General features: G+C 47.5%; 1 protein-coding gene across 4 annotated transcripts in view; it reads right to left on the minus strand.

Annotated features, from left to right (window-relative positions):
- Positions 1-15,335, minus strand: part of KCNN3 (potassium calcium-activated channel subfamily N member 3) — a 173,563-nt gene that overhangs the window by 65,353 nt on the left and 92,875 nt on the right. For all 4 annotated transcript variants that reach the window (XM_088835828.1, XM_055401522.2, XM_088835829.1 and 1 more), the window contains one exon: positions 3,982-4,400. In XM_088835828.1, coding sequence (XP_088691954.1) covers positions 3,982-4,400 — 419 coding nt within the window. The remainder of the gene's footprint in view (positions 1-3,981; positions 4,401-15,335) is intronic.

A 15,335-nucleotide genomic window follows, 5' to 3' on the forward strand; every position in this document is an offset into this window, starting at 1 on the left:
AATGAGGAGGTACCTCGGATGGGCTCTGGGAGGCCTGTGGGAGGCAGGCACACGGCCAGGAGAATCCCAGAGAATGCCGAGCGCCACAACTGTCAGGCCTCGGAACCCATGATGTAATGCCTCGGCGGGGTCCAGGGAAAACAAGCCTGCTGTTGACGCTGCCCTCCCGGCAACCAGGCACTGCCTCCTGATAGCAGGCTGTTCTGGGTAATTACCAATTCCCTCTCCCTCCTTGGAAGGAGGAAATATGAGAAACCTTTATTGTCACATAAAAGCCAACCCCAGCTATGAGAAATGTCTTTTCAAATGAGGCTTGCTGAGGAGGGATTTCCATAGCAACTTCAGAAGTGTGTGTACACAGCTAGAGATGCATCCGGGCTGATGAAACCCACCTGGAATGCGAACAAGCCCCGCTTGGGGTATCAGAAGAGGGGAGTTTTTTCGAGAACATGTCACGCTGCTATGTGACCTTGGGCAAGTCCTTTACCCTCTCTGCTGTCTCAGGTGACAGAATTGTCATTCCATCAGGCTGAGAGCAATCAAGACCATCTTGCCCACACCGTCCTCCCACCCTGGCAGAGGCTCCAGGCCTCCGCAGCAGCCCCTGCCTCAGCTTTCTGTACAGTCTCTGGCTGACTAATTCCTGTCTCTACCAGTCTTGCTTATTATTTGACATTGAGGAAAGACAATGCTCATTTCGGCTTGGTTCTAAAAGAAATAGCTTGGTCTTTGTAAAAGCAGTGCTTTGCCTGATTAGGAAAAAATATATTTATTCAAATTTGCTTTCACAGTTCCATAGGTCAGATGCCTGGGAAAGTCACTGAGATGCTGATATGTGAGTGAGGAAGGTTTGTGGGCCTGTACTCAGGATCAAGACAGGTGGGGCCTGAGGTATGGGGGACGGGGGAGGGGGAGAGGGTCCAGTATCACGTGATCCCACAGGAGTCCTGAAACCAGGAAGGCCCTGCAGAGCTATCCTGCGGGGGGTGGAGGGGCTGGGCCTTTAAACTCCTGCACTGACAAGTCGCTGGATGCTTGCTGCCCTGGGCAGGAGGCCTGACCCTGGCTAAGCCCTTCACCCAGAGCAATTCTGCCATGGCCAACAACCCCAGCTGAGGGAATGAGAGCCTCGGTGCAGAGGGGACCCCTGGGTGGCCCGCCACAGCACCCAGGACCTACACGCGGATATGCTGGAAATTAGCATGATGGTGGCCCTGAAAACAGGGTGACAAAACGGTTAAGAGCACAGACGTCGGAGGCAGGCAAAACAGCCAGACTGGGATTGAAGTGTCAGTCTCAGTGGCTTTAAGACGCTTGGATCGGGAACGTTGCCAGGAGAGTTTAGGCCACAGTTTCCTTGTAAGTGCAGCATTTGGCCTGGGCTGGTGAGACAAATATAAAGTTCAGAGTCAGAAGCAAGTTCAAATGCTGGCTCCGTCCGTCCTGGCTCCGCGGGCCAGTTACTTTACATTGGTTTCCTCCTCTCTAAAATGAGGACACTCACAGTGCACTCTCACAGGTCTACCGTGAGGGCAAATGGAGTTGACAGTGAATTAGTTCACACAGAACTGGCACAAGGAAAGTGACCGAGAAACAGGGGTGATGACAACATGTGTTTTAATATACCTCATGTGAGATCTAAGCAGATGCCTCCTGGTCAAAGGGCCTTTTCACAAGAGAAGGGGAAACTATAGGAGAACCTTTGATTTGCTCATTGCTTCTCTGTGCCTTTGCCTTGGGCTTCAGCTGGGCATGTCAGTCATCTCTGCAGACAGAGGGCCGTGGGCTGATGGGGGCCGGGTCAACCCAGTCCCAGCGTGAAGGCCATGGAGGGTCATGCATGTTGTACTCCGTGCAACAGAGTATTTTGCAAGCTACACATTTTGAAGCAGGCTCATCTTCCAATATAAAATCATCGCCCATACTTCTGACAGGTTCACTAAACAATGAAACTCACTGGCTGGTGCTTTGTTCCATGTTTGCTCATCTGAGACAGTGGGATGATGATACACACCAAACATGATCAATCTGAGAACACGGAAGATTTCAAACACCTTAAAGGGCTATGTGAATTCAATTATTATTGTTGCTAGAAGACTCAGCTTTGATCAGTTACAAAGGAAAACAAGAAGAGCATAGGTCTACCTATAGTAGGCTTGTTCTAATTATTAAAAAGCAGCCACAAGATTCCCAAGAGTTATCAAGAGATCTCTGTTATTATCATTTATTGTCACTATCACTATTATGGTATACATTTCAGGTATGTTATCTTATCTGGCTCCAACAACAAATCCTAAAAAGTTGCTATTATTAATTCCAGCTTGTAGATGAGAAAACTGAGGCCTGGAGAGGTAAAGTGACTGGCACCATATTGCTCAACTAAGAGGACTTCGGGCTTGGAACCCAAACTTATGCTTTCTCCACTGTAAAGTGGGTGTCTGCTTACCAGAGAAGGTTCATGAAGCCTGGTGAGGTACGGTCCTACCTAGAACAGATGTTATCATGTCAGCTGTTGAGTAATGATGGGGTTCTGAATACATAGGTGTTATGTGTCCTTTGGGCTTTATATGTAAGAAATGTGTCCCAGCTTGGTACTGGCTCTAAGAAACTGACCCTGCCATATGAAGGAGCCCCTGTCCGGCTGCAGCAGAATGGCCTCTTTGTGGGTCTACTGACCAAACATCTGAAAGAACTGTCTGCATACAGAACATTTTCAAAATAGGTGGGAAATATGGTTCAGTGCATACCTGAGATGTTTTTAGACCAACTCTCCTCCAGAATTCTCTTGCTTGTTTTCTCTGGTGCATGGAATATTTGATAATACAATTTTAAGTGATGATGAATGAAGGATGAATACAGGATCTGAGTAAATTACACAGGATGCGTGACCAGGCCTCCCAGCGTACTAAAAATCACCTCTCTCAGCGAATATAGCTCTTCCCTTCTATCTCAAGTGATCCTTATTTTAAAATGAGGACACCGAGGCCCAGAGATGTGAAGTGACTTCCTCAAGATCTCATGGCTACATAGGGGCAGAATCAAGGTTTTTAACCTTCATGTTCAGACTCCACATACAAAATCAGAGAAAAATGAATGTCCAGAACCAGTTTGAAAGGGAGAGGAGTCAGAAAGGGCAGCTTGGCGATAGCTGTGGAAGGGGGTAGCCATGGACCAACCTTGAGCTTCAATGATGGCAGTTCTGAGGCGCTGGTATGATGCCCTAGAGCTCCCAATCTCTATTAGGCCATCACCCCCTCCTCTCCTACGAGTCACTTCTGAGTCATTGCCCCACCACCAGCCTCCTAAAACAACGGTTCCCAAAGTACGGTTCATCAGTGCAGTACTTCTCAAATGTCAAGGTGCATACAAATCACACTTGAATTTGTTAAAATGAAAATTCTATTCAGTAGTTCTGGGGTGAGGCCTGAGATTCTTCATTTTAACAAGTTCCCTGTGATGCTGATGGGTCTGTGGACCAAATTTTTGAGTAGTGAGGCATCAATAGTAATGTACAAGGAAAAGCACTTATGGGTGAATATGCTTGAGAAAATCTGGAGTTAACGAAATTAAACTAGTTTCATTACTGCAGGACTTCTCAGAGCCTTTAAAATGCTTGCGAGCATCCTTTAAACTCCAAGAGGGAGAGGTAACACAGAAATTATGAAGTGTTATACGGAGAAAGGGGTAACAATATAACCAGGATGCTTTGAGATATACTGGTTTACAAAGAACAAGAAATGAGGAAGATTATATATGCATTTTTCCCAGCTTACCTTCAATGTTTTAACGTTGCAGTCATATTCAGCCCCAACTTGGTTCTCCCCTTTCCCATTTTCTCCTGAGGTGTTTGGGTGCATGCCTGTTTCTTCCACCAGACCACATACATCTGGGCCTCCCTGCTCCTCCTCCCTGCCCTCATCCCAGCATGAGCAGTGTGCTGGGAGGCCCCAGGTGAGTGCAGAACCGGACCCACGGGAATACCTTTCACAGACACGGACGGTCCAGGCAGCGATGATCCACAGTGAGATGCTGAACACGAGCAGCACAGTGCCTGGGCAGATGGTCATGAGGGTCTTCATGACGAAGCGGGTGTTGAAGTTAATCTTGTTGAGGGCCCCGATGCTGCGGGACGAGGCGTCAGTGAAGAGCTTGCTATGCAGTAGCATGACGCGGGCGATCAGGTACAGGCGGAGGAACATGGGGATGGACAGGATGATGTCCACGTCGGCCTCCGCCCGCGAGGGCGTGTAGGAGAAGGCCAGGCGTGCCGTCCAGAAGAACTTGTACTCTCCAGGAATGGGGTGGATGGCGCATACCAGCATCTCCAGGCTGATGTAGAGGATGCGCTCATAGGTCATGGCTATCCGCCAGTCGTCTGCACCATTGTCAATCACGAAGAGCTGTGGGAGCAGAAAGCCTGTGAGCGCAGCCAGTGGGGGAGAGGATGGAAGGGGCAGCTGATCCACCCCGGGGTCCTCTTTGGAGACCTCGCTTGGGTGAAGAGAGCCCTGGAGGCGGAGTCAGGAGACCTGGCTAAGGCAGGTCAATCTCTGGGCCTCCGTTTCTGTAAATTGCTCCCCAAGGCTCCTTCCAGCTCCAAGGGGCCCCTAAACTGGTTGTGCCCTGACTAAGAAGATGCACGGCTCACTTATATTGAACACAGGTCCCTGGGCCCCTGCCAGGCCCTGAGGGGGATGTGGAGATGAAAAGGCTCTGTTTCCTCAGTGAGGGAACTCACGGGGGCTAGCACAGACTCCTCTCCCCACGGGGAGAACAGTGTCTGCGGGCAGCATGTTGCTCTCAGTCGGGGCCGGGGTGTTAGCGGTGAGGGCCCTGGAGCCAGACTGCCTGGATCTGGATCCTGATCCCTACACTAACTAGCTCGGTGACCTTGAGCCACTTACTGAGGCATAGATGCCTCAGTTTCCTCCTCTGGGAACAATGGGAGTAATACCTGCTGCATAGAGGTGGCCATGAAGCTGCAATGGGCTAGTATATATGAAGTGTGGGGAATCCTGCCTAGCACCAGCTCCCTAAGTATTAGTTACTGCTATTTTTAGCATTATTCATCCATGGGGTCTCTTTCTGGAAATGAGGGTTGGGCTCAGGGATGTCTAAGCTCCCTTCCGGCCCGCACCTTCTTTCCACAAAACTGAGATTCTCGCTGTCACACCAGGGAAGACGGGCAAAGCAGCTGAAACAAGCCTTCGCTGAGTGCCTGCTGTGTGCCCAGCCTGGGCTCAGCGCTGGGTTCACACACCAGGAAAGCCCTGGCTTGTTCTCAAGGAGGTCTCACTGTGGAGTTTCCCAACCAAGGGGGCCTCATGTCCTTCCCCTCCGTGGCCCCAGTCTCCACTGCAAAATGAGAGGCGCTGAGATCCAGTTTGGACATTCGAAGGTCCTGATCTCAGAGGGTGAGGCCTGAGACCAGGGGCCTGTGTTGGACATTGGGGGCCTCCTGGACAGGCGTATACCTCAGTTCTGAGAAGTGATAGGTGTGTTTATCCCATGCCATGCCCTCTCTGTGCTGGGCCCTTGCCGCTCCAGCTTGCTCTGTCCTAGTTTGCCCATCACACAGCCCCACACGCTGCCGGCTCCAGGGCCACGCAGAGCAATTCTTTGCATGGCTGCTTGGGCTGGCCCATAAGGTGGCGGGCAGGGGCAGGATCCCCCAGCTCAGCACGAGCCCGTGCTCCACATGCACTGGTACAACCTGGCCAGACGAGCAGCCCACGAGTCCCAGGGAAGATTCGTGGCCAGAAAGAACTTCAGCTGCCTTAGAAAGATATGAATGTTGGGGCCAGGGTTGGGAGGCAGTAGTCTGATTTAACCTTCAGCATGGCGGGAGTAACAGAGAGGTTGGGTCAGCGTGCTGGTCAAAGGCTGAGCTAAGACCTCCTCGCGAACGCCCCATCACTTTGCCGCACTTCACAGGCTTAGGGATGCAGAGGCCCTTTCCTCTGTCTGTCCTGCTGTTTCCTTTACAGTCGGGGCCAAAGGAACCTTCTGCTGTCTGTTGTTGTTTGGAATTTTTTGAAAAATTTTATTTTGAAGTTAGTCACCAAGCACTTTTCTCTTCTCCTTCCTTCACTGCCACCCCGACAGGCCACCATCCTAACAACCGAGGATGCAGGAAAGAAAACTGTGACGCCCATGCCTGGGACCTCTGAGGGTTAAAAGCGCCCATCAAGGGATCTGTGACACAAATTCAAGGTGAATCGATGTAGTCATGTGACTTGGATAAGGGGTCTCCTGGCTGCCTTGCTTTTGGGGTCCGCCTGTGCCATTTTGCCTGCCACAAGGAGCAAGTACCAGGCTCCTCAGCCGGCTGTGAAGAGGCACGTGCAGCTGCAGGAGCGCACACAGAGGGGAGGCCGCCTGTGCAAGCCGCGCTCTCACCTTGCTGCACCAGTTTACCCTGCCTCCTGCCCTGGGATCTCGTACAGCTATGACGTGGAAAAGGGGAGATAATGGGTATAAAAGGGCTTCATAAACTACAAAAGGTCATTCATCCATTCATTCAACAAACATATGCTGGAGGCCCTCTATCTGCCAGGGGGCTGGGCGTTCAAGATGCAGTGAAAGAGCTCTGAGCATGGCTCCTGTGATGAGGCTCGTGGAGGGGAACTATTAATAGAAGGCACTACGGGAGCAAGGGGGCTGAGGGGCCAACCTCAGGCCAGGCAGCTGTAATTGGAAAGGCATGATCTCTAAACGGGAGAGAGGACCCAGCCCAGCACCCGCTGAAACTCCTCCTCCTTCCCCAGTGCAGCTGAGCCGGGGTTTTTCCAGACACAGGTTTCCACCATCAATTAGGGGGACTTCCAGGAGTCGGACACGACTGAGCGACTTCACTTTCACTTTTCACTTTCACACATTGGAGAGGGAAATGGAAGCCCACTCCAGTGTTCTTGCCTGGAGAATCCTGGGGACGGGGGAGCCTGGTGGGCTGCCGTCTATGGGGTCGCACAGAGTCGGACATGACTGAAGTGAATTAGCAGCAGCAGCAGCAGCAGAGGCTGCTCAAAGGGTTCCCTCTGTTCCTACCTGCCACCAACAGGCCAAGCCATGGCAACGTGACTGCCTGGCCAAACTCTTCAAATACAAAATGAAAACCATCCGCCCTATAAGAAAGAACTGCATCAGGTTACTATAGTAACTGGGTTCACTCTGGGCAGAGTCGCAGGTTCCTTGGATTTCCTGATGAAGAATGAGAGAGTACACCATCCATGTTCAAGTGGCGGCAGGTCGGCAGTTCTGCCCAGCTTGATGAGAAGGGGCTGGCACCAGAGTGGTGTCCCCACCTGCCTCCCACATGACCTGCTTCTGCTACAGTTTCCTGGCACAAGGTTGGGCAGGGGTAGTAGAGTTGGAGGCTGGTGAGCTGGACTGAAGTCTCACACATCCAGACACTAGCTGTGTGATCATAGGCAAGCCCCATCACCTCTCTATGCCTATTTCCACATTTCTGTCATAAGACTATTAACCTTGACCCTGTCCATCTCTTGGGATTAGCATTAGAATCAGTAATACAGATAATACAAGAGAACATTCTTTACCAACTACAGTCAGTCAGCCATCAATGTCCACAGATGAAGAACTGTGGGTGCAGAGGGCTGAGGGTTCTACACCATTTTATATAAGGGAATTGGATTTTGATGTCTACAGAGTTTACTGAGCTTACTCCTCAGATTTTGGTGTCCACAGAGTTTACTGGAACCAATCCCCTGCGGATACCAAGGGATACCTGTACTCTCAAAATGTGAGGGATTATTAATCCCTGTGGGGCACTGAGAGACAGTATGTATGGGGGCCCACGGGGATACAGTCCAGGCTGAAGATCAAGAGCCTCCGCTAGACAGGGCTCCAGTGCAGGGGTCTGTCAGTCGGCAGGGTGGGCAGTACGGCCCAGAAGATTCCTTTGCTGTCCCATAGGAGGACACCCTTGTTCCTGCTCCCATCTGACCCCTGGAACCACAACTCTCCAAGTGTAGCCTTCCTCCTTTCAGACTCAAGCAGATAACAGTACCCCACCCTGCCACATTCTCACTCACCACACTGTTCATTCCTTACAAGTCACTAGTCTCAGTTATGTATTCATCTTTACTTGGAGCCCTGAATATCCATTGGAAGGACTGAAGCTTAAGCTCCAACACTTGGGCCACCTGATGCCAAGAGCCAACTCACTGGAAAAGACCCTCATGCTGGGAAAGATTGAGGGCAAAAGGAGAAGGTGGCGGCAGAGGATGAGATGGTTAGATAGCATCACCAACTCAGTGGACACGAATCTGAGCAAAGTCCAAGAGATAGTGAAGGACAGGGGAGCCTAGAATGCTGTCGTGCACAGGGTCGCAAAAAGTTGGATACGACTTAGCTACTGAACAACAACAACTTGGTTTTTATCTATCTCTTTCCCACCTCTCCACCCACCGCCCAGAGCAGTGTTTCTTGATCTGTCTGCAAGCATCACTTGGAAAGCTTATTTAAAAGACCCACACTCCGGCCCATCCTAGACCAAGTAAATCTGAAACTCTAGGCATGAGGCTCTGGCATTGGGAATTTTCTTAAGCTTCCTTGGATGATCCCAAAATGTAACCCGGATTGTGACCCAAAAAAGGATCTGCCTTGTTTGCTGTGGAATCTCTGGTGCCGGCCCAGCTCTTAGCAAACACAGGTGTTGGGTAAATCCTTGTGAAGTGAATCAATAACTACTGTTGACGGTGCGACCCTGGATGACTAGACTCCCCCATCGTGGGCTTGATTTCCTCCTCTGAGGAATTGGCAGATAGGTTGGATGAGCCCTGAAGCGCCTTCCACTCTGAAGAGCCCTCATTCTGTGCCGTTTTATTTTTTTTTAATTTTTAATTTATTATTTATCCTCGGTTGCGCTGGGTCTTCACATAGGCTCTTCTCTAGTTGCAGCACGCAAGAGCTACTCTTCATTGTGGTGTGCAGGCTTGTGTGGTGGCTTCTCTTGTTTCACAGCACAGGCTCTGGGCACACTGGCTTCAGTTAGTTGTGGCACATGGGCTTTGTTGCTCGGCAGCATGTGGAAATCTTCCCAGGCAAGGGATCGAACCCATGTCGCCTGCATTGGCAGGCAGACTCTTCACCACTGGACCACCAGGGAAGTCCTTCCATGCTCTATTCTGAGCCCTTGTTCTATGCAGACCTCATGTGTGGCCTCGAGGCACGTGAGCTCCCTGGGGACAGGACTCATGCCTGGCTCATCTCACCTTTCTCCAAGGGCCAGGATGGTCCTGGTACAGTCAATAGAATTTTACTGAATAAAGAGGTGTGTGGGTTAATGACTATGTCATGTGAAGAAAAGGACAGGTGGACAGGGCCCTTGTTAACCACCCAGAATGGAAACTCATGTAGAAAACTCATCGTAAGCCTGTGACTAATGGAATACCTGACGAGTTATGTTATGCCATGAGAAGGACACCCTCCTATTCCCAGGGGTGGCCCAATCTGGAATAAAGGGTCCCAGGTGATCTCCAAGCATTAGAAAGAACTGAAGCAGTGCTAGACCAGAGAGGGGAGGGTGACTCTGGCATAAGACTGTTCTCCCCTCTCGTTAGGTCTCAGTCACCCAGACCTAGTTCTAGAGCAGTCTGACTGGTCGCCCTGATAAATTCTGGAAGAGTTCTGGTGTGACATGGACAGGATCTGGCATGGGGTGCCAGGGGGCCCTGTGGCGGGCAGGGGGAAAGTCTGCTCTGAGCTGTCACAGAGGAGAAGACTCAGCTCTGTGACAAACACTCTTCCCTCCTAACCTTGCCCAGGTTTCTCCTGAGTGAGCAAGGAACGCCACATTCTCCAGACTGCTGAGCCTTACTGCCTCCTTAGCCTCCAACAGTGATTCCACTCCTCTGGGGCTTGGCCAACCTGAAAATGGAATGCTTTGGTGCCAGGACCTGGGGTCATCTGCAAGTGCTGCTCTTACCCCAGATACTATGCTGAACAGAGCTGGCTCCAGATTTGATCCTCTGCCACTTAACTGGTTCTAAGAGTCTGTGGGATTTTTCAGCCAGTTGGTGTAATTCCAAGAGCTTTGGGAGGGAGATTTTATGTGACAGAGCAATTCCAAACTTGCCTTCAAGGAGCTTGTAATTAGAAAGGAGAACCAATTCAATTCAACTCACTTCAATTCAATAAAATAATTAGGAAGAACCAACTAGTACTTGAAATTTGCTAAGAGAACAGGTCTTAAGTGTTCTTAAAAAAAAAGGTAACAATGTGAGGTAGTAGATAATTAACTTGACTGTGGTCATCATTTCACAATGTATACTTGTATCAAATCATCTCATTGTACACTTTAAATATATACAATTTTATTTGTCAATTATACCTCAATTCTTTTAAGATTCTTCAAGCAGGTTTTAGAAAAGGCAGAGGCACCAGAGATCAAATCTCCAGCATCCGCTGGATCATGGAGAAAGCAAGAGACTTCCAGAAAACCATCTATTTCTGCTTCATTGACTATGCCAAAGCTTTTGACTGTGTGTATCACAATAAACTGTGGAACATTCTTAAAGATATGGGAATACCAGACCACTTGACCTGTCTCTTGAGAAACCTGTATGCAGGTCAGGAAGCAACAGTTAGAACTGTACATGGAACAACAGACTGGTTCCAAATAGGAAAAGGAATACGTCAAGGCTGTATATTGTCACCTTGCTTATTTAACTTATATGCAGAGTACATCATGAGGAACGCTGGGCTGGAAGAAGCACAAGCTGGAATCAAGATTGTCGGGAGAAATATCAATAACCTCAGATATGCAGATGACACCACCCTTATGGCAGAAAGTGAAGAGGAACTAAAAAGCCTCTTGATGAAAGTGAAAGAGGAGAGTGAAAAGGTTGGCTTGAAGCTCAACATTCAGAAAACAAAGATCATGGCATCTGGTCCCATCACTTCATGGGAAATAGATGGGGAAACAGTGGAAAGAGCGTCAGACTTTATTTTTTGGGCTCCAAAATCACTGCAGATGCCGATTGCAGCCATGAAATTAAAAGACGCTTACTCCTTGGAAGGAAAGTTATGACCAACCTAGATAGTATATTAGCAGAGACATTACTTTGCCAACAAAGATCCGTCTAGTCAAGGCTATGGTTTTTCCAGTGGTCATGTATGGATGTGAGAGTTGGACTGTGAAAAAGGCTGATCGCCGAAGAATTGATGCTTTTGAACTGTGGTGCTGGAGAAGACTCTTGAGAGTCCTTTGGACTGCAAGGAGATCCAACCAGTCCATTCTAAAGGAGATCAGTCCTGGATGTTCATTGGAAGGACTGATGCTAAGGCTGAAACTCCAATACTTTGGCCACCTCATGCAATGAGTCGACTCACTGGAAAAGACTCTGATGCTAGGAGGGATTGGGGGTGGGAGGAGAAGGGGACGACAGAGAATGAGATGACTGGATGGCATCACCGACTCAATGGACATGAGTTTGAGTGAACTCCAGGAGTTGGTGATGGACAGGGAGGCCTGGTGTGCTGTGATTCATGGGGTTGCAAACAGTTGGACACGACTGAACGACTTAACTGAACTGAGGTGAGAAAACTGTGGTGATATAAATATGAATCAGACACATGTCCCATGAATCAGCTCATGATCTCAATTAACTCCACCATACAAGAGACATGATAAGGGACCATTGTGGAAAGCTTCTTTGGCAGGACAGGGATTTAGTAGCACTTGGAAGGCCTGTATCAGACAAACCCGGTGTTGTGCTACCACAACACATTCCATTTGTCTGCTTCTTCATGTGTGACTTTGCTTCTCTTTCCAGCAAGAAGTACAGTCCATTTCTCAAGCCCTTGAATCTGAAGCTGGCCATATGCCTTCCTTTGGCCAGTGGGGTATTAGAGAATATGACATTGAATATGACCTTTGAAGAAGGTCAGTGGAGCAGGGCTTGCTGTAATACTGGGCCCCACATTCCCTGTCACTCCAACCTGTGCCAACACAGCTGCCAGACATGCGTGAGGCTTTCCTTGACAAGCCGCATGACAGAAGCTCACCCCAGGTGAGACCAGCAGAAGAACTCCCATGCTGAGCCCTGCCCCAACTGCTGACCCACACAATCGTGAGCTAAATGATTATTAAGTCATTAATATGGGGTGTGTTTTGTCATGCAACAAAACTAATACATAAACAAATCTAAGTCATGCCTTCACTTAACACACATGTTAGAAGTTGGGTGAGTTGCCTGCCATGTCCAACATTTCCCTTTCAGCTTCTCAGGCCACAGCCCGTAGAAGGAACTTCCACTCCCAGCCTCCCAGCCAGCATGGTTAATCAGACAGGGCTAGCCAGTCTATCTCAATAACTGGGCAACTGGATCAAGAGAGGATCATGATCAATACCCATGCCAGCTTCCCTGACCCCTGAGCCACCTAGGGACACATCATTTCATATATCAAAGAAAACTCAAAGCACTTAAAAAATTAATTTGCAAGCATTTGAGTTATTTTGCATGCAACGTGTTTCTCACGTGTGGAAGTCAACTGATACTGAATCAAGGAACAAAGGCAAAACAGAATTTATCAGGTGTGGAAGAGAAAAGCTGCAGGGACTCTTGGGAGTGGTGAATCTTCTTGGCAAATTTGGGGGGTAAATTCATCAGCTGGCAGCTACCGAAGAGGTCATTGTGGACATTCCACCCTTGAGTGGTCAGTTAGAGGTGTTAAAGAAAACAGTTCAGTAACTGACGGGTTCTCCAGAACCTTTGAATTTAGCTGTGATACAAGGGCGCTTAACAGGCTCGCTCTCTGCACCTTTCATCTGCATCCCCACCTCAGTTGGACCAGGCCTGCACACTTCCCTCACTGGAGTTTCTCACAGAGCAATCATGTTGATTCGCTAGCTCCCCATGGGAGTCAACCCTGAAGGGCCATCTGGTCACCCAGAAGAGGTCAGTTCACGTACAAGCTCTGGAGCCCACCATGTGTTAGCTGCAGGGCTGGGAACAGGCTGTCTTGACAGGGAGACAAGGAGACTGTCCTAAAGCCCCCGCTATCAACCTAACAGAGGAAACTGCACCAGGGAACCTGCCTTTTTTTTTTTTTTTTTAGCGTAAATACGTCTGGAATAGATTCATTGAATTTGCTCGTTTCCCCATTCTATTTTGAAAGACTTGAAGCCTTTCAAGTTATTTAAGCAATATCTTTTCTCAAAACGTTCTCAGCTGTTAGGGGAGATTCTGCTTAGACATTCTCTGACTGATCCAAAAAACTTTCATTCTTGTACAACTAACAATTTTTTTTTAATTAAACGAGAGAAGATGGAAAAGGTCCTTTGTGTTCTCTACTGTTTTCTCTGTGGGAGAAAAACTCCAGGGAAAATTTCCATGATTTAAAAAATATATATGCAGGAAAAAAGCGAGCGGAAAAAAATTAAAGATTTTTTCCTAAAGTCAGGAACAAGACAAGGGTGCCCACTCTCACCACTACTATTCAACATAGTTCTGGAAGTTTTGGCTACAGCAATCAGAGCAGAAAAAGACATAAAAGGAATACAAATTGGAAAAGAAGTAAAACTTTTACTGTTCGCTGATGACATGATCCTCTACACAGAAAACCCTAAAGACTCTACCAGAAAACTACTAGAGCTAATCAATGATTACAGTAAAGTTGCAGGATATAAAATCAACACACAGAAATCCCTTGCATTCCTATACACTAATAATGAGAAAATAGAAAGAGAAATTAAGGAAACTATTCCATTCACTGTTGCAACAAAAAGAATTAAATACTTAGGAATATATCTACCTAAGGAAACAAAAGACTTGTACATAGAAAACTATAAAACACTAGTGAAAGTAATCAAAGAGGACACTAATAGATGGAGAAATATACCGTGTTCGTGGATTGGAAGAATAAATATTGTAAAAATGAGTATACTACCCAAAGTAATTTATACATTCAATGCAATCCCTATCAAGCTACCAACGATACTTTTCACAGAACTAGAACAAATAATCTCACAATTTGTATGGAAATACAAAAAACCTCGAATAGCCAAAGCAATCTTGAGGAAGAAGAATGGAACTGGGGGAATTAACCTGCCGGACTTCAGGCTCTACTACAAAGCCACAGTCATCAAGACAGTATGGTACTGGCATAAAGACAGAAATATAGATCAATGGAACAAAATAGAAGGCCCAGAGATAAACCCACGCACCTATGGACACCTTATCTTTAACAAAGGAGGCAAGAATATAAAATGGAGAAAAGACAGTCTCTTTAATAAGTGGTGCTGGGAAAACTGGTCAGCCACTTGTAAAAGAATGAAACTAGCACACTTCCTAACACCATACACCAAAATAAACTCCAAATGGATTAGAGAGCTAAATGTAAGACCAGATTCTATAAAACTCCTAGAAGAGAACACAGGCAAAACACTCTCCGACATAAATCACAGCAGGATCCTCCAAGACCCACCTCCCAGAATATTGGAAATAAAAGCAAAAATAAACAAATGGGACCTAATTAAAATCAAAAGCTTCAGCACAGCAAAGGAAACTATAAGCAAGGTGAAAAGACAGCCTTCAGAATGGGAGAAAATAATAGCAAATGAAGCAACTGATAAAGGATTAATCTCCAAAATATTCAAGCAGCTCCTGCAGCTCAATTCCAGAAAAATAAATGACCCAATCAAAAAATGGGCCAAAGAACTAAACAGACATTTCTCCAAAGAAGACATAAAGATGGCTAACAAACACATGAAAAAATGTTCAACATCCCTCATAATCAGAGAAATGCAAATCAAAACCACAATGAGATACCATTTCACACCAGTCAGAATGGCTGCTATCCAAAAGTCTACATGCAATAAATGCTGGAGAGGGTGTGGAGAAAAGGGAACCCTCTTACACTGTTGGTGGGAATGCAAACTAGTACAGCCACTATGGAGAACAGTGTGGAGATTCCTCAGAAAACTGGAAATAGAACTGCCATATGATCCAGCAATCGCACTCCTGGGCATACACACCGAGGAAACCAGAATTGAAAGAGACACATGTACTCCAATGTTCATTGCAGCACTGTTTATAATAGCCAGGACATGGAAGCAACCTAGATGTCCATCTGCAGACGAATGGATAAGAAAGCTTTGGTACATATACACAATGGAGTATTACTCAGCCATTAAAAAGAATGCATTTGAATCAGTTCTGATGAGGTGGATGAAACTGGAGCCTATTACACAGAGTGAAGTAAGCCAGAAAGAAAAATGCCAATACAGTATACTAACGCATATATATGGAATTTAAAAAGATGCAAATGATAACCCTGTGTACGAGACAGCAAAAGAGACACAGATGTAT

Source organism: Moschus berezovskii, chromosome 4 (genome assembly GCF_049115385.1).
Source record: "Moschus berezovskii isolate FMDL1 chromosome 4, NW_MosBer_1.0, whole genome shotgun sequence".
NCBI lineage: Eukaryota > Metazoa > Chordata > Mammalia > Artiodactyla > Moschidae > Moschus > Moschus berezovskii.